We start from the raw sequence: 19,316 nt of genomic DNA on the forward strand, positions 1-19,316 counted from the left end.
TGTTGGAGCATTCACCACCTCTGGAGGCAGGGTGTTCCACTGGTTAATTGTTCTAACTGTCAGGAAGTTTCTCCTTAGTTCTAGGTTGCTTCTCTCCTTGACTAGTTTCCATCCGTTGCTTCTTGTCCTGCTTTCAGGTGCTTTGGAGAATAGCTTGACTCCCTCTTCTTTGTGGTAGTCCCTGAGATATTGGAACACTGCTATCATGTCACCCCTCACCCTTCTCTTCATTAAACTACACATACCCAATTCCAGCAACCGTTCCCTATATGTTTTAGCCTCCAGCCCCCTAATCATCTTTGTTGCTCTTCTCTGTACCCTTTCTAGAGTCTCTACATCTTTTTTACATCGTGGTGACCAAAACTGGATGCAGTATTCCAGGTGTGGCCTTACCAAAGCATTGTAAAGTGGTATTAGTACTTCACTTGATCTTGATTCTATCCCTCTGTTAATGCAGCCTAGCACTGTGTTGGCTTTTTTGGCAGCTGCAGCATACTGCTGGCTCATATTGAAGTGATTGTCTACTAAGACTCTGAGATCCCTCTCACAGTTACTACTATTGAGCAAGGTACCACCTATACTATACCTATTCATTTGATTTTTTCTGCCTAAATGTAGAACCTTACTTTTTTCACCATTGAATTTCATTTTGTTAGATAGTGCCCAGTGTTCGAGTCTGTCCAGATCCTTCTGTATCTTAAGCCTATCTTCTGGAGTATTGGCTATTCCTGCCAGCTTGGTGTCGACTGCAAATTTGATGAGTTCCCCATCTATCCCCTCATCCAAATCATTAATGAAGATATTGAAGAGCACTGGGCCCAGAACAGAGCCCTGGGGCATCCCACTACACACTTCCTTCCATGTAGATGCGGTTCCATTGAGGACCACACGCTGAGTTAATAATCACAAATAAGTCCATTTCATTTGGTGTACAAGTCTCTTGAGAGAAACAAAACAAAGAGTAATAAATATTCAGAATAGAAATCTCTATGGCTGCAGATAGTTGTTTCACTTCAAGATAATTAGTGGAACAGCAGTGACAGTGGTAAGATATTTAACACTCTTTAAAACATAGAAAAATTTTTAATAGAAAAGTTATTTTCCTCTTTTATGGAGCAAACGTATTTATTTCAATATGTATTGTGTCGCAGAATTGGCTTTATAACATAATTTTTTGCAGAAGAGAGTTTAAGTGAATAATTTCATAAGTTAGCTTTCTGGTATAATGGAGTGAGAAGTTAGGCTGTTTTGGGAATGAAAACAAATGGTTTTAATATAATTTTTAAAGAATTGCACCTCAGACAGTAAATTTAAAGACATTATGAAACAGAAGACAATTTGAATAAGTTCTATATAGATAGTAAACAATGAATTAATTAAATATGTTGGTACCTTTTCCACAAGACATTTATAAAAAATAATTAGCAGAAATTTGCACCAAACTTTCATCAATAAACTGATAACTATTATGTAAATTTGCATCAACTAGTAATTTCATAATCTTTATCGATATGAGTAAAAGCAATGGGTGGTAAGATTTCTTAGTGGTTTTTTATTTGTTTTTACACATTTAAGTATTGAAGTTGAAAAGGTGCTTACTTTGCATTGCACATTGTTGAAAAAAAATACTGAGATGTCAGAGTTGATAGCTATAATATGTTGTGTTTCATTTTCTGTCCAAACTTTACTACAGACAATATTGGCTTTTATTGGATGGATGACTGCTTTTTCAAACTGAGTTTTCATTTCCTTCTGATTGTTGGATTGGGGGATTTATTAATTTATTCTGGCGATAGTTGATCCCTTTTGATTAAATGTTTTTCACAGTGGTATAATTGTGTCTTTATTACCAAGTTAATATCAAAATAGCAGTTATATTGTAACTTAAGTTCTATCAATTTCTATTTAACAATATAATTATAAAAAATAGAGAACAGTTATAATATGGATAAATTTGGACCATATCTTCATGCATGAACTTAATTAGAACAGGCAAAGATCTGTATATGAATAAAAAATGCATGGTTAGATTCCTAAAATTCTTTTTATTTCTCTATTTTTAAACAAGTTGAATATTATTGTTGAAAATGTCCTTACATGGCATTCGAGATCGTTGAAGAAAAATGGTGAGATGTCAGAGTTCAAAGGTACAATAGGTAGTGTCTCATTTTCTGTCCAAGCTCTACTACAGACATTATTGGTTTTTATTAAGGGGGAGACTGCATTTTCAAAATGAGTTTTCATTTCCTTCTGATTGTTGGATAAGGGGATTTATTAATTATTCTGCTAATATTCGAGGTCCTTTGATTAAATGTATTTAACAGTGGTATAATTGTGTCTTTATCACCAAGGAATATCAAAATAGCAGTTATGTTGTATTTTAAATTCTATTGTATCTTTTTCTATTTAACCATATGCCTTAAATACATGTTTAACAATCTTGTATTTATGTATTAGTTTAAAGGTTTTTTATGCTGTCACTTTAGCCTAATATCTATTAGGGAAATTGAGAAAAAAAACACCATTGCCATCACTTACATAAATACACACATTCAGAGATAAATTATACAAAGAGATGTCTATTCTCAAGATTTCCAGGTAATAGATATAGTAAATTTATTGTCTAGATTTATATTGGTTTTTTTTTCTAGAAGCACAAAGCACCAGACATTGGAATTCTCCAATTTTCCAACACTACCACAAAATTGTAGGAGTGCAGACCCATCATGATGGGTCCAATTATTTCAAGTAATCTTTCATTTACGAAAATCGACCTGAACCAACTTTGTTCTACTCCTAGCCAATGCTTTTGATCACTATACAAAAAGTGTTAGGTTGGCAGTTAGTTTTTTGGTACAGATGGGTAAAAATGGGAAAGAGTGTGCTCTAATATCCTTATCCTACAAATCTGTTTTCCATATTCTGATTCTCTGTTCATTCTGTCCATCCTTGACATTTCTTGATATTTTCTATTTTCATCACATATAGAAATGCCAACTACAACATTTTATCTAGCTGATTTTCCCTCATTTCTTTCCTTGCAGTTATTCCACCTTTGTCATAAAGAAAACATGGAGAATCAAACCACAGTGCCTTATTTTCTGCTCCTGGAATTCTCGAAAAATCGGAATCTGCAGTTTTTGCATTTCTTCTTCTTCTTTGTGTTATATATGGCAACTGTCACAACAAATCTTCTCATCATCTCTGCAGTTGCTTTTGACCATCGACTGCATAGCCCCATGTACTTCTTTCTTATGAATTTAGCTCTGCAAGACCTGGGCATTGTTTCAGTCATTGTCCCCAAATCAATGATAAATTCTCTCTTGGATATCAGACACATCTCTTACATTGGTTGTGTTGCCCAAGTCTTCCTTTTTATCTCCTTTGAAGCTTTTGACTTTTTCCTCCTCACAGCCATGGCATATGATCGGTATGTTGCCATTTGCCATCCACTACACTATGAGATGGTGATGAATTGGAAATCCTGCACTGATATCATAATTCTAGTGTGGGTTACAGGTCTCCTCTATGGAATGTTACATACCACTGGCACTTTTTCCATCCTGTTTTGTTCTAATGTTGTTAATCAATTTTTTTGTGAAATTCCACAACTACTAAAATTGTCCTGCTCTGGGTTAAATCTACTTGAGGTTGGAATTGTTATATTTGGTATCATTACTGGAGTAGGTTGTTTTACTTTTATAATTGTATCTTACACAGTGATCTTCAAGGCAGTGTTAAGAATCCCTTTTGAAAAAGGAAAGCAAAAAGCCTTATCCACCTGTATTCCCCACCTCACAGTAGTATCTATGCTAATATTAACTGCATGCATTGCCTATCTCAGACCTGCCTCTTACACTCCATCTTACTTAGATTTTGGTTTGACTGTTTTGTATTCCCTCCTTCCACCCCTATTCAATCCAATCATCTATAGCATGAGAAATAAGAATATCAAATGTGTCCTTTCTCAACTGTGGCGGTTTTGATAAATCCTTTTAATACAGTATTTGTATATTCTCTTCCCCATAGTTTTCCCCTCTGTCTTTTCTTTTACTTTTGTGAATAAAAGAATGTGTTAGAAAAGGATATGGTGGGGGGAATGCAGCAAATCCAGCCTCTCAAACCAGAAGAATCTAACAGTCCATATTTTTTGGTCTGCATCCCTGATTACTGTCAACATACTTGCTAAATATGGATGTTTGGCAGCTCTGGCATTTCACAGGCTGACAATTCCTGTTGTTCTGTTCCTTGCTGTCATCTCTGAAATGTTCTGTATGTAAGTAATTATGGTTTGTTTGGTTGTTGCTATTCCTGTTGTAGTTCTTGTGTTGTTTTGGGTGTTTTTATTGTTTGTGTATCAAGATCTTCAGATGAAGTTTTGTGGGTATCTGTTTCTCTCAAAGACTCTGTATAAATGTTTCAGTTTTGCTGATCTGGCTTCTGTAGTATTGCAATGGGATTCTGCTCTTCTGAAAAGTGTTTTGACAAAACTTTGTTTATGGCATTTGGGGTGGTTGCTGTGGAAGTTGAGGATTTGGTCTCTGTGTGTTGTCTTTCTGCATATGGATATTAGAAGTTGGCCATTGGAGGTTCTGGTTACAAGGAAGTCCAGGAAAGGCAGTTCATTGTTCTCGGTTTCCATCATGAATCAGATATCTGTAAAAATGTTGTTGAGTTTTTGGTAGGTTTGGCTGATTTGGTTGTGCTTGAATATTATAAAGATGTCATCCACATAACATACCCATAGAGTTTATTTGTGGGAGGATGATTTCTTTGATTTTTTTTCATTATGATTTATGTGACGAGGACAGATATGGGGGATCCCATAGGTGATCCTTTTAGCTGTTCATATACCTCACTGTCAAATTTGAAGAAGGTGTAATAGGTGAAGTTGGAGAAGTTCACATGTGTTGTCTGTTGTAAGTGATCCTTTTGGTGGATGTGTTCTGACTAGAACTCTGATCAGGTCAACTACTAATTTCAGGTGTATTGATGCAAACAGTGCAGTAAGATCACATGATATCATCCTCGTTGATGTAAAGGGGTTTGAGTTTGTCCAAGAATTGAGAGGTGGTATTTATGGAGTATTGGAATTGCTGATGAGGTGTTTCAGGCATTTCCAGATTTCTTTCATGAGGTTATAAGTGGATGTGCCAGGGAGTAAGATGATTGGTCTGTGTGGGGTGTTTTCTTTGTGCACTTTTGGGAGACCATTGAACTATGCTGTAATGTATTGGGCCTGTTTTATTTGAACTGTACTACGTGTCTTTGAATGCTGTTTGAGATCGTTTAATCAGGAAGTTGGGTAACGGTCACTGGCTCTCAGACAAGCAGTCTCCAGGACCACCATTGGTTGGCTCTAGTGTGGCAATAGGCTCCTTCAAACCTATTGGCTGCTGCCTTGTGGCCAGCAGTATAAATAGAATATTATAAAGATGTCATCCACATAACATACCCATAGAGTTTATTTGTGGGAGGATGATTTCTTTGATTTTTTTTCATTATGATTTATGTGACGAGGACAGATATGGGGGATCCCATAGGTGATCCTTTTAGCTGTTCATATACCTCACTGTCAAATTTGAAGAAGGTGTAATAGGTGAAGTTGGAGAAGTTCACATGTGTTGTCTGTTGTAAGTGATCCTTTTGGTGGATGTGTTCTGACTAGAACTCTGATCAGGTCAACTACTAATTTCAGGTGTATTGATGCAAACAGTGCAGTAAGATCACATGATATCATCCTCGTTGATGTAAAGGGGTTTGAGTTTGTCCAAGAATTGAGAGGTGGTATTTATGGAGTATTGGAATTGCTGATGAGGTGTTTCAGGCATTTCCAGATTTCTTTCATGAGGTTATAAGTGGATGTGCCAGGGAGTAAGATGATTGGTCTGTGTGGGGTGTTTTCTTTGTGCACTTTTGGGAGACCATTGAACTATGCTGTAATGTATTGGGCCTGTTTTATTTGAACTGTACTACGTGTCTTTGAATGCTGTTTGAGATTGTTTAATCAGGAAGTTGGGTAACGGTCACTGGCTCTCAGACAAGCAGTCTCCAGGACCACCATTGGTTGGCTCTAGTGTGGCAATAGGCTCCTTCAAACCTATTGGCCGCTGCCTTGTGGCCAGCAGTATAAATAGCTGCATAGAATCCTTGGTTACCAGTTCGGTTCCTGGATTCAATAAAGCATGTTCCTGCCTGAACTCTCTCACCTTGTCTCCTGATTGCAACAAAGAACCCAGTACACAACATATGCTATGTTTGAATCAGTTGCTTTCATTCTCTCATATTCCTCCTTGGTGACTCAGTTTAGTTTCTGTAGCTTTTTAAAGGTTCTATTGATTTTGTTGGTCATTTTCGTAATTGGGTCTGTGTTGGTGCATGTGTAGGGGTTAAAGAATTTGCAAAAAGTAACTGAAATATAAAATATAAATATATATAAATATAAAACAGAAAGCAAGAGAGAGAAAAGAGACAAATACATCATTAAATATTAACATATATCTTCCCAAATTGCATTTAATTTGATCTCCCATTTCTGCTATTTACTGATGTAACATTTATTTTTATTATAAATTAAACATGGAAATATGAACCCAGTGATTTATTTTCTGCTCACTGGATTCTCAAAAGCTCAACAGCTATAGATTTTGCAATATATCTGGCTATTGCAACAGAAAATCTTCTCATATCTTCAATAACTTTGTATGATTAACTAACCACATGGATTTATTCTGATAAATTTGGCTGTATGCAACCTAAGCTTTGTTTCAAGCATTTCTCAAGGCTGTAGAAATTTTTTTCATGGGCATGTGACACCTTTCTTACATTGGTTCTTACAACTCATTCTAAGTCTCCTTTACAGGTCCTGGTTTCTTCCTCCTCTTTTGCAAGATATTAGGGCAGTGATAAGGTGCACAGGGTTCTGGATCCATGGACAATAAGTGCACAGTGAATAAAGAGATATTAAGCTCTAATATTAATCCAAGCAAGCTGATCTTAAAACATAAGATAAAAAGCATAAACACCAAACAAGACAATACCCAACTCTCATGTAAGCTCATAGGTGCTACTTATTAAGAACAACAGAGACCCCAAGTGTGGCCATTTTCTGCATTACCCAATATAGGTTATTCTTAATGTAGAACCCCAAGATTTATGTGGCTAAGTGAGAAATTTGTTGAATTTTGCCCAATTTTATGGCTTTTCTTGCCACATTTATAATAAATAATAAAAGCCCAGTCTAGCACAATACCAACAAAGAGGAAAAATAACAGCCCTCAAAACAAACCAGCATGGCTGCATAAAGAAATCTCTGATAAATTGAAAGATAAAAAGGACAAGTATAGAAAGTGGAAAGAGGGGCACATAACTAAGTCAGAATATCAGCAAATAGTCTGACCCTGCAAAGATGAATTGAGGAAAGCTAAGGCTCAAAATGAAGTAAGGCTTGCGAACAAAGTCAAAATAACAAAAAAAACTTCTTTCAACATGTAAAAAACAAGAAAAAAGTGAAGAAAATGATTGGTCCATTAGTGGGGGAAAGTGGCAAGAAGGTGACAAGCAACAGGGAGAAAGCAGAACTATTTAACTCGTTTTTTGCATCTGTCTTTACACAAAGGGAAAAAACAGAGCAACCTATCAAAAATAGTGCCATAAAAACAGAATAGAAACACAAGTTAAAACAGGCAAGAAAATGGTAAGTGAGCACGTGTCCAGCCTAAATGAGTTCAAATCCCCAGTACCAGATGGATTACACCCCAAGGTTCTCAAAGAACTGGCAGATTTGATCTCAGAACCACTGAACTATATTTTTCAAAGATCCTGGAGCACTTGGGAACTACCAGAAGGCTAGAGAAGAGCTGATGTACTTCCCATCTTCAAAAAAGGAAAAAAAAACATGGATCCAGGAAATTACAGACCTATCAGCCTGACCTCAATACCTGGGAAGAGTCTGGAAAAGATAATCAAACAATGAATCAGCGAGCAAACAAAGTCATTACTAAAAGCCAACATGGGTTTGTCAAAAACAGATCATGCAAGACATATCTTATTGCATTCTTTGACCAAACAACAAAATTAGTGGATCAGAGGAATGTTGTGGATATAATTTACTTGGACTTCAGTAAGGCATTTGATAAAGTAGATCACAACCTACTACTTGATAAGACAGAAAAATGTGGGTTAGACAGCATCACCACCAGATGGATTCATAGATGGCTGACCAGCTGTACTCAGCATGTGGTCATCAATGGAACTGCATCTACATGGAAGGAAGTGTGTAGTGGGGTGCCCCAGGGTTCTGTTCTGGGCCCAGTGCTCTTCAACATCTTCATCAATGATTTGGATGAGGGGATAGATGGGGAACTCAACAAATTTCAAGATGATATCAAGCTGGCAGGAATAGCCAACACTCAGGAAGATAGGCTTAAGATACAGGAGGATCTGGATAGACTTGAACACTGGGTGCTATCTAACAAAATGAAATTTGATGGTCAAAAAAGTAAGGTTCTACATTTAGGCAAGAAAAACCAAATGTACAGATATAGCACAGGGGGTAACTTGCTCAAAAACAGTAACTGTGAGAGGGTTCTCGGAGACCTAGTGGACAGTGTGCTGCAGCTGACAAAAAAGCCAACACAGTGCTAGGCTGCATTAACAGAGGGATAGAATCAATATCACATGAAGTATTAATACCACTTTCCAATGCCTTGGTAAGGCCACACTTGGAATACTGCATCCAGTGTTGGTCAGCACGATGTAAAAAAGATGTTGAGACTCTAGAAAGAGTACAGAGAAGAGCATCAAAGATGATTAGGGGACTGGAGGCTAAAACATATAAGGAACAGCTGCTGGAGTTGGGTAAGTCTAGTTTAATGAAGAGAAGGATGAGGGGGGAACATGAAACCTGTTATGTTTTCAGTTCTTGAAGGCATTAAGCGAGACAAAGTGTTCAAACAGGAACAGGTTTATTCTCAGTCAGAACATAACAGAAGCAAACTACTAACTGCTGCGCAGCTATTTATATGGTTGGCCTCTAGGCGGTGACCAATAGATTTAAAGTAGCAGTTTCCCACTGCAAACCTACTAACCGTTTGGAGACAAAAAGTCTACTCATCCCAGCAACCATTATATAATGCACATAGAAAGTAGGTCAAATGTTAATAAACAGTTATACATAAAGTAAGTTAATTAACATGTAATGCCAATACATTACACCCCTTCCCCCTAGATAGCACGACTCTCATTTGCTTACAAAATCTTACAAGTACTTGGGCAGCATTTGTGACCATTTGGAATGCCTTGGGTTTACAGGGATTTCCCAGTCTACCTGCTTGCCTGCCAGGCTGAGTAGACCGAGGCTTTGAGGCTTAGTGGAGTCACAGTTACTTGAGTCCCTTTGGCTGGCCAGTCCCATTCGGCCCAAACCAAAGTCCAATTGTGCAGGGCTTTCCCTTAGTTCCTGTTGTACTTCCTGGCCAGGGGAAGTACATGTTCGAAAGGTGGTCTTCTATGGCCAACTCCTCATCATTATTAACAAGAGTTCTTTCAGAGCACGCAAATTGCTCTTGCTGTGGCCTGCTGTCCTGCGGACTCCAAGTCTGTCCCTCGTGTAACCCCTGAGCCAGTGGCTGATCTGCTAACCACCGACACAGCTGATCAATATGCTGGTGAATGATGTGCCCGTCTTCCAGGACTACCTTGTAGGAGACTGGTCCTGACACCTTAACAATCTTTGTGGCCATGCACAAAAACCCTGGTCCGTAATTCCAGGCCCACACCCAGTCACCCACTTGTAAGTTTTGTGGTGCCTTGGGATGTGAAGTGTCAGCTGCGACTCTGTTGGGGTGCAGTCTGTCCAGTTTAGTGATCAACTTTCTGCCCCAATGCAGCTCAACTGGGCTTTTGCTGGTGGCTGTGCGGGGAGTCGTGTGCTGGCAAAGTAAAAAAATCGGTCAGCCTGTGATGCCAATCGCCTGAGACAATTCGTGTCAGGGTTTCCTTGGTCGTATGGACCATGTGTTCAGCATGACTGTTCGATGATGGGTGAAAGGGAGCTGATATGGGGTGCCTTATGAGGTTGGCTGTGAGGAAAACCTGGAATTCTAACATGGTGAACTGGCCCCCATTGTTGGAGACTAAGATGTCCAGAAACCCATGTGTTGCAAATAGTTTCTGCAGCACCTGGATGGTCCTAGCAGTAGTCATATTGGAGATTGGAACCACCTCCAACCATTTAGAGTGGCTATCGACCACTATAAAAACAGTTGTCCCTGAAAGGGCCCGGCAAAATCTATGTGGATTCTTGACCACGGTGTGTGTGTTTCCTTCCATTGGTGGACAAGGGCCTGTGGCATCTCCGGCCTAGACTGTTGACATGTGTAACACCCGTGTACTTGGGCCTTGATAGCTTTATCTAGTCCTGGCCACCAGAGGTAGCTCCTCACCAGCACCTTCATCTGGACTATTCCTGGATGGCCTTCATGCAGAGACTGAAGGACCCTGGGCTGGAGTGAACTAGGAATGATAACTCTTAATAATAAAGGGCACACCCTTTATGAGCTGACATCTCATTTCTTCGCATAAAAATTTTTGGAACTCTGGCCCCAGCTATTTTCCAGCCATCCTGTGTGAACCCAAGTCAATATCCGACTAAGGACTTTTTCAGCTGCAGACTTCGCAGCTACGTCTCCAACATGGAGAGGGAACTCAGGCAAATCCTGTATTGCTAAAATGCATGCAGCTGGAGCCAGGTATGGCTTCACTTGCGGCAAGGGCAATCTGCTAAGGCCATCTGCATGGCCCATTTCTTTTCCCAGTTTGTGAACCAGTCTGTAGCTGTAGGTTGAAAGAAATATAGACCACATCAGCATTCTGGGAGACAGAATCTGAGATATCTGCCTGTCTGTAATGAATAATCCTAGCAAAGGCTTGTGGTCAGTGAAGACCATGAATTGGCAGCCATACAAATAGTCATGGAATTTGTTAACCCCAGCCACAATGTCCAAGGCCTCCTTGTCGATCTGTGCGTAATTACGCTCAGCCGCAGAGTCCTCACATAATAGGTGATGGGCGCCTGTGTTCCACCAGCCCACAAATGGCTCAACACAGCCCCAACCTCATACAGAGTTGCATCACATGTGTATAATCATTAAAGTGTGTAATCACCAAGTTCCGGGACAACAAGGACTTTACTGCCTGAAAATTCCTTCCTTGGACCCTTGTCCACTTCCACGGAGTGTTTTTGTCTAAGAGCTGGTGTAATGGCTCTGCCACTGTGGCTTTACAGTATTGGGGAGAAAAGCATGATAAAAATTAAGAAGGCCCAAGAAGGCTTGAAGCTGTCCTTTGGACCTAGGGCTCAGTGCCTGCTGAATCACTTTCAGCTTTGACTCCACAGGATGGATGCCATCGGCATTGATGTGGAATCCCTGGAATTCAGCTGAATTTACCCCAATCTTGCATTTCTCTTTTTTTTAGTTTAAGTCCCACTGCACAGAACTGCTGAAGGATGGCCCTAAGTCATTCAGCTAGGATGAGTACATCATTGAAGTAGGGGCAGACCCCCAGAATATCCTTGAGCGTATGCTCCATCACTCCCTGGAAAATCCCTGGAAAATTCCAAATTGTAGGCGCTTAACCTTGAAGGCCCTTCTATGTGTAACAATGGTTTGGGTGGCTGACATGGCCTCGTCCACCGGCAGCTGCTGATAGGCCTGTGCTAAATCTAATTTAGTGAACATGCTGCCACCCTGCAAGGACACCAAAATGTGGCTGACAACCGGCACTGGATACGCATGCTATAGAAGTGCCTGGTTAATGGTGCACTTATAGTCAACACATATTCATACCTAACCCTACTCGGTGTTGCCCCAGGGCCCCGGTACCTCTTCTGAATGATTCATCCTGGTGACAGTCCCGCTAGCGATCTTGGCAGATGGTGGCGATGTGGCCTGGTTTACCACACACCTGTCATGTTGCTGTCCAGAAATGGCATTCCACACATTGATGGTGGCCTCCGCAGCCCATGCATCTAGGGAATGGAACTGCCTTGTCAGATGGCCTTGGTCCCTTCTCCTGATGCTTCTGTAACTTGTCGACTTCATAGTTGTAGTCAGTGCCTTCCATCTGCTCGGCATCCTCATTGTGGATGGCTTCAGTGTTTGGTGTGCTTTTGGAGGGCCAAAGCACCTTAACAGCCCCTCCGGCAGCTTTGTCCACCATAATCTCTTTCAATGCTTCCTTTAGCGAGAGAGTCTCCTTAGTGAAAAGTTTTTGTTGGATCTCTCTTTTCCTGAGTCTACAGACTAAACAGTCTTTCTTCTAAATCGGCAAAATTACATAGTCAAGATTCCTGCTGAAGAGCTGTAATGAACTCCGTTGCTGACTCGCCTGTTTGTTGTTCATGTTGCTCAAAGGCATGCCTCCATGCGATCATGGATAACTTCAGCTCGAAGTGGTCTCGGAGCTTCTTCAAATCCGTGTAGCTTACGGACTCTAATGGTGCAGGAGCGACCAAGTTCTTGGCGATATCGAAAGTGGCTGGGCCGCACACACAGAGGAGAGTCACAGCCTTCAGCCCGCATTTTCTGACTTGGTTGGCACAGAGGTAGTTGGTGGGAAATATTAGATGCCCATCTCTCCAGTTGAGTAACATCAAACTCTTCAAGCTTCCTGACTTTCGCCATGATCAGTAGCCTTCCTTTCCTGTTTCTCGCATTGCCTTGTGTTGCTGGCTTCTTTGGAGGACCGGGGACAGATCCTCAGGGAGTGGTGTTCTCCAGTGTGGCTTGCTAGGCAGACCGAGGTGGGAAATGTAGTTCCTGCCAGGCTGTGTGCTCTTACAATGAAGCAGCACATCCCACTTTAGTCACCAGTGTTGTGTTTTTGGTTCTTTAAGGCATTAAGCAAGATGAAGTGTTCAAACAGCAACAGGTTTATTCTCAGTCAGAACATAACAGAAGCAAACTACTAACTGCTATGCAGCTATTTATATGGTTGGCCACTAGGTGGAGACCAATAGATTTAAAGTAGCAGTTTCCCACCCCAAACCTACTAACAGACTGGAGACAACAAGTCTAGTTCAGCCCAGCAATCATTATATAACGCACATAGAAAGTAGGTTAGACATTAACAGTTAGAGATAAAGCAAGTTAATTAACATGTAATGTCAATACATTACAATAGCAGTGCTCCAATATCTCAGTGGCTGCCACAAAGAAGAGGGACTCAAACTATTCTCCAAAACACCTGAAGGTGGGACAAGAAGCAACAGATTGAAACAAACCAAGAATAGAAGCAACCTAGAAGTAAGGAGAAACTTCCTGACAGAACAATTAACCAATGGAACAACCTGCCTCCAGAAGCCGTGAATACTCCAACACTGGAAGTTTTTAAGAAAAGATTGGACAGCCATTTGTCTGAAATGTTTTAGGGTTTCCTGCCTGAGAAGGGTTTGGGCTAGCTGACCTTCAAGGTCCCTTCCAACAACTTCTTCTTCTTCTTCTTCTTCTTCTTCTTCTTCTTCTTCTTCTTCTTCTTCTTCTTCTTCTTCTTCTTCTTCTTCTTCTTCTTCTTCTTCTTCTTCTTCTTCTTCTTCTTCTTCTTCTCCTTCTCCTTCTCCTTCTCCTTCTCCTTCTCCTTCTCCTTCTCCTTCTCCTTCTCCTTCTCCTTCTCCTTCTCCTTCTCCTTCTCCTTCTCCTTCTTCTTCTTCTTCTTCTTCTTCTTCTTCTTCTTCTTCTTCTTCTTCTTCTTATTATTATTATTATTATTATTATTATTATTATTATTATTATTATTATTATTATTATTATTATTAAACTTTTGTTCATAAAACATGAAACTCAGTCAACTCAAATTGACTGGCACTAAAGGTTGCCAGCATCTTAGGTATCAACCAGGTATCTTCTTAAAATGTAAGATGTTCTGAGCAGCACAGTTTTTTGTAGCTTTGCTGGAGTTATTGCAGGAAGTTGCAATTTCTTGATGTACAGTATTTTGCAAAGTTTTGGGACATAGTTCCCAGTGCCCCGATGACAATGGTTATCACTGTTACACATTTCATCCATAATCGTGCAGTTTTGATGGCCAGGTCGCCATCAAAAAAATTTTCCCAGTTCTTTTTCTTTGACTCTGTGATCTCAATTGTACGCTTTGGTTATTTATGACTGTGATATCTTGCATGTTGTGTTCCAAATGGCAATCTGTCTGTATTCGGAAGTCCCACAAGATCTTCACCCTCTCATTCTCGACAACTTTTTCCACCCTATGTTCCCACAACTTTTTGGACACAGGCAAGTTATATTTTTTACACAATGCCCAGTGGATTAGTTTAGCAACTCAGTCATGTCTATTTCAACTTTGTCGTTGCAAAGTCGGCAATATGGATTGAAAGTAGATTTTTGTATCTTTGCTTTCATGGCATTACTGTAGTTTGTAGTGCTTGTTCTTCAGCAGCCAGTATTAAGCCTTCTGTTTCTTTCTTGATGGTTCCCATCTTAAGCCATGCCCATTTCAAGCTGTTACCACATTTCCCTTCAATATTTTTCAAATGCTGTCCATGCAAAGCTTTGGTTTTCCATCTATTTAAACTGTCATCCAGCTATTTTTTCCTTATATTCTGCCTTTGTTTCTGTTATTTTTATATGCTCTCTGTTTTTATAGCTTGCAGCAATTTTTCTGTACTTTGATTTACATAGTCATTCAAACTTCATTTTTCTTATTCTACAGCTTGGTGGATTTGCAGTAGCCCTATGCCCCCTATCTTCTTGGCAGGTACAACCTGTTGATGTGATTTCGTGGATGATGATGATGATGATGATGATGATGATGTTGATGATGATGGTGGTGATGATGATTCATTGCAGTCTAAGTGAATCTGGTTTCCCATTGACTTTCCTTGTCAGAAGATTGTGAAAGCTGATCACATGATACAGAAATAATACCTTCCATTTTACAATTGCATGATAAAATGTATAAAAGAAAATTTTGATTGGGCAAGGAAAAGTCATCTGTATTCGGATATTTCTGAATAAAAATAAAAGAAACATTTGCTAAGGAAAAACAAGAAAATGGATATAATAAAGGTACAGCAACTTTCCCCAAGGGAATTTTCCCCCATCCTTCATGGGCCTCAGTTCCTTATCTTATAGTAGTTTAACTATTGCTTAAACTGGCTTGTTTGCACATCTGGGACCTCCCTCTAGCACCGCAACCTATTTAGTTTTAGTGTTATCTATGTTATATTCCTGTCTTTCAACCCTTTCAATCCATCTACAACAGAAGAAATAAGAATAAGAATTATACCCTACTTAAAATGCAGAGTTTTTAAAAGTTTCTTTCAATGAGACTGTTTCTTTTCTTCCAGAAATGGATTTTGTACATGCTGGTTTTAACCTTGGTTGGTAAACTAAAAACAAATGAAAGGTTCACTCCAAAATACCAACGAGGAATAAATGAGGTAGCCCAGAGCAAAAAAGAATTAGGAAACTGAAACCCTCTTGAGGTCATCAAGACTTCTAGGAAACCATATCCACTCATTCAATGAAAGGAGACAAGCAGTGCCATGAAAGGCTATTTTCTAATCTTTTCATGTATAAATGGGAGATTTTAGTTTATATGTAACAATAGTATTGCTTGCATCATAATACTATTTTACTGATGTTTTCAATGTAATCACTCTTGCCTATTGACCCTGCTGTTTTCATTTCTACCTGCTGATTTGTCAGGAACTGTTATGTATTGATATTGACCGTTTATGTGTTTTTGTTTAAATATACCTCCAACTGTTTTGGAGGGAAATTGAAGTTCATATTTGAGCGGCAAAACCAACTTTGAATCTGTTTGGTGCTGCCCAGTGGTAGCATGTACAAATACCTGTCAATCTGCCGGTTCAGTTCAGTTCAGTTATTCTTGCAATAAACCATGTTGTATCAGTTTGGGCTGGTCATTGCCTACTACAAGAACCAAAATAGATAGTAAGTCATCTGAGAAAAATATTCCACATATGGATACATATTGCACCAGAAAGCAATGTCTATTCTCAACATTTCAGCAGTGAATGCTCCAATGCTGGAAGTTTTTAAGAAGAGACTGGACAGCCATATGTCCAAAATGGTATAGGGTTTCCTGCCTGAGCAGGGGGTTGGACTATATGACCTCCAAGGTCCCTTCCAACTTTATTGTTATTGTTATTGTTGTTATTATTATAAGATACGGCAATTTATTGTTATATTTATTTGCTAGATTTACATTGTTTTTCTTCTCAAAGCACAAAGGATCATGAATACCAAGTGGCAAGTTTGAGACTCATTCAAATATTCCCAGTAAATTTAACTTTTACTGGGCAATAATCTTGGCAATACTTTTGATCAGTTTATGAAATAACAAAACTGGAAGTAGAAAACTTAACACTATGCTTTTATATAATAGCAGAAAACTCTCTGGAGAAGGAGGAAGATAGATTTTCTTTGGAGATTGGATTTATTGCATTAAAGCAATCACCAATTGATAAGAAACGGTATAAAGAAGCAAATGTGGATATTTGATCTGGGACCAATAGGGTTAATATTTGTGATGATTTGGGGTTGAAGCCATGACAAATTTTCTATGAGTTGATTACAATAACAATTTCTTAACAGACAGTTTGGAATTTTAGTCTTGCTTTTCTCTTTTTATTGTTCACAATTCTTATTACTTTTATATAATATATTTATTATTATTCTGTTAATTAGCTTGTTATTATAGATGACTGGCTTACAGTTTCTAAATACATTTAGTAGCATACATTTTGCAGAAATCGATTTTGGGAAAATCCGTTGGAAACAAGCACTAAACTTCTGGAGAAAATAGAAAAATTTGGAGAGGTGGCAGGGCTGACAATAAACAGAGAAAAGACTAAAATGCTAACAAAGAATTTAACAGAAAAACAAAAAAATCAACTAACAAAAAAAATCTTCAAATAGTTAAAAAAGTTAAATATTTGGGAATTTATCTAACAGCAAGATGTGCAACAATAAAAGAAGATAACTATGTAAGACTGCTAAAACAAATAAAATTGGATTTGGAAAAGTGGAAAAACTTCCAACTTTCAATGTTAGGGAGAATAGCAACAGTGAAAATGATTATCTTACCAAAAATACTCTTTTTTATTTCAAATGATTCCTGTAAGGCTGGGAAAAGCCTTCTTTGATGAACTGAATACAACAATATTGAAATTTATCTGACAAGGATAAAAAGCTAGGATTAGAGTGAAAATGCTACAAGAAGCGAAAGAAAGTGGAGGATTTGGACTGCCAGACTGGATGTTATACTACCAAGCAGCTATTTTAACATGGCTTAAAGAATGGATAATGCTTAGAGACAAAAGACTATTGTACATAGAGGGGCATGACCTACAAATTGGTTGGCATGTCTTTCTGTGGTATGGAAAGAATAAAATACATAGATACTTTCAAAGCCATTTTATAAGGAATGCACTTCTTTCAGAATGGGAAAAAATAAAAGAAAAAAATATATTAAGATACCTGAATGGCTTTCAACAATAGAAGCTTTTGCTTACTGAAATTTAATTAACTATGATAACGTTGTGACTTATAAATATATTTTGGACAATGAAGGAAAATTTAAAGACAAGATTTACAAGAACAAGGTATTGATCTAGCGTGATGGCCATAAAAATGTAAAAACGGGGTGGGTGCAGTCCTAAGTCACTTAGAGAGAGATGGAACTCAAGTTTCAATTGCTTTTTATTCAAGGACACTGTCCTCTGCCGAGCAAAATTACACTCAAATTGACAGAGGCACTGGCTATAGTTGCTGGAGTAAAAAAATTCCATGACTACTTATACGGCAGGGACTTCACAGTCTTCACAGTCCATTTAAACTGCTATTGGCGTTATTCACTACAGACAGACAGACACCCCACATTTTATCCCCTAGGATGCTTAGATGGTCCATTTTTTTATCGGCTTATACTTTTAAGCTAATTCACAAACCTGGCAAGGATATGGGCCATGCAGATGGCCTGAGCAGGCTTCCACTGCCTCAAATCAAACCAGATCCAGCACCAGCAGCCTGCGTGTTGTCCATTCAGGACTTGCTGGAGTTTCCCTTCCACGTGGGGGACATTGCTGCAGAAACAGCAGCAGACAAGACTCTAAGTAGAGTGCTATCTTGGGTACACACATGGTGGCTGGATAAAAGCCCAGGTCCTGAGTTTCAGAGCTATTTTACTAGGAGACACGAGCTCTCAGCTCATAAGGGTTGTATTCTTTGGGGGAACAGGGTCATAGTTCCTACCTCACTAAGAGACAGGGTATTACAATCACTTCATGAAGGTCATCTGGGTATTGTTCGCATGAAAGCTTTGGCAAGAAGCTATTTATGGTGGCCAGGATTAGATAAAGCCATTGAAGCCCAAGTGCATGGGTGTTGTACATGCCAGCAATCAAGGCCTGAAATGCCACATGCTCCCATTCACAGGTGGGAGGAGACTTACACTCCATGGTTGTTGAGTTCAGATCGACGACACACAGCGAGGCAGTTGTAACAGTAATGTTTATTGATACACGTGAAGCGAACTGGCCCGCCCGGTCCAGGTAGCTAAATATATATGTCCAGCAGCCGCTGGACACTAGCCAACCCCCGGCCTGGAATCTCCCGCCAAAGAAAACAACACCCAACCTGGGGTCGTGGATTTCCCGCCGGTGGAAAACCACTCCCCTACTAATCTACATATACAACACCCCTTCCCCCCAGATGAGAATTATTATCTAACATGGTCCTTTAAGTATGTAGGTGGCCTATGAACCCTGGCTGGGTATCTCCCGGGTGAACCGTCTGCCCTGTTGCTCGCTTCCCTGTCAGGTCAGGCCTTACAGCCTGTTGAGGGACTGTTGCTGGCTGAAGTTCTGCTGGTTGTTGTGTTACTATGGGGGCCGTTGATTGTGGTGGGGTGGTCCCCTGAGGTGGTGGTTCAGACCCGCTTGGTTGTGTCCCTGGGGCCCCGCCTATTGGTGAGATGACCCGCCAATCAAGTCTATTGTCGTTGTCATGTGTTAGGTGATCCCCGCCAGTCGCCGCCGGCGTGAACTCAGGAGACCTTTTCCTTAGCTGATCAATGTGCCTCCGGATCTGCCGTTCCCCTTCCCCCTCTATGATGTAGGATAGTGGCCCCGCTTTGTCAATGACTACCCCTTGTGTCCACTTTTCCCCCTGCCCATAGTTCCTGGCCCACACTAAATCCCCAATGTTCAGGGACCTGGTTGCGCTGTCCTGTTCCATTTCAATGGGCAGTCTATTGGGGTGGAGTCTGTCTAA

At 39.7% G+C, this 19,316-nt stretch overlaps 1 protein-coding gene across 1 annotated transcript; it reads left to right on the top strand.

Moving 5' to 3' along the window:
• Window positions 1-3,071: 3,071 nt before the first annotated feature.
• LOC310650346 (olfactory receptor 14A16-like) lies at window positions 3,072-3,986 on the top strand (the record flags this gene model as incomplete). Its single annotated transcript, XM_083379252.1, has 1 exon — window positions 3,072-3,986. One exon carries the CDS (start codon window positions 3,072-3,074, stop codon window positions 3,984-3,986), a length of 915 nt encoding a protein of 304 aa, XP_083235378.1.
• Between the last annotated feature and the right edge of the window lie 15,330 nt (window positions 3,987-19,316).

This window comes from Vipera ursinii, assembly GCF_947247035.1.
Source record: "Vipera ursinii genome assembly, chromosome: Z".
NCBI classification, from domain to species: Eukaryota; Metazoa; Chordata; class Lepidosauria; order Squamata; family Viperidae; genus Vipera; species Vipera ursinii.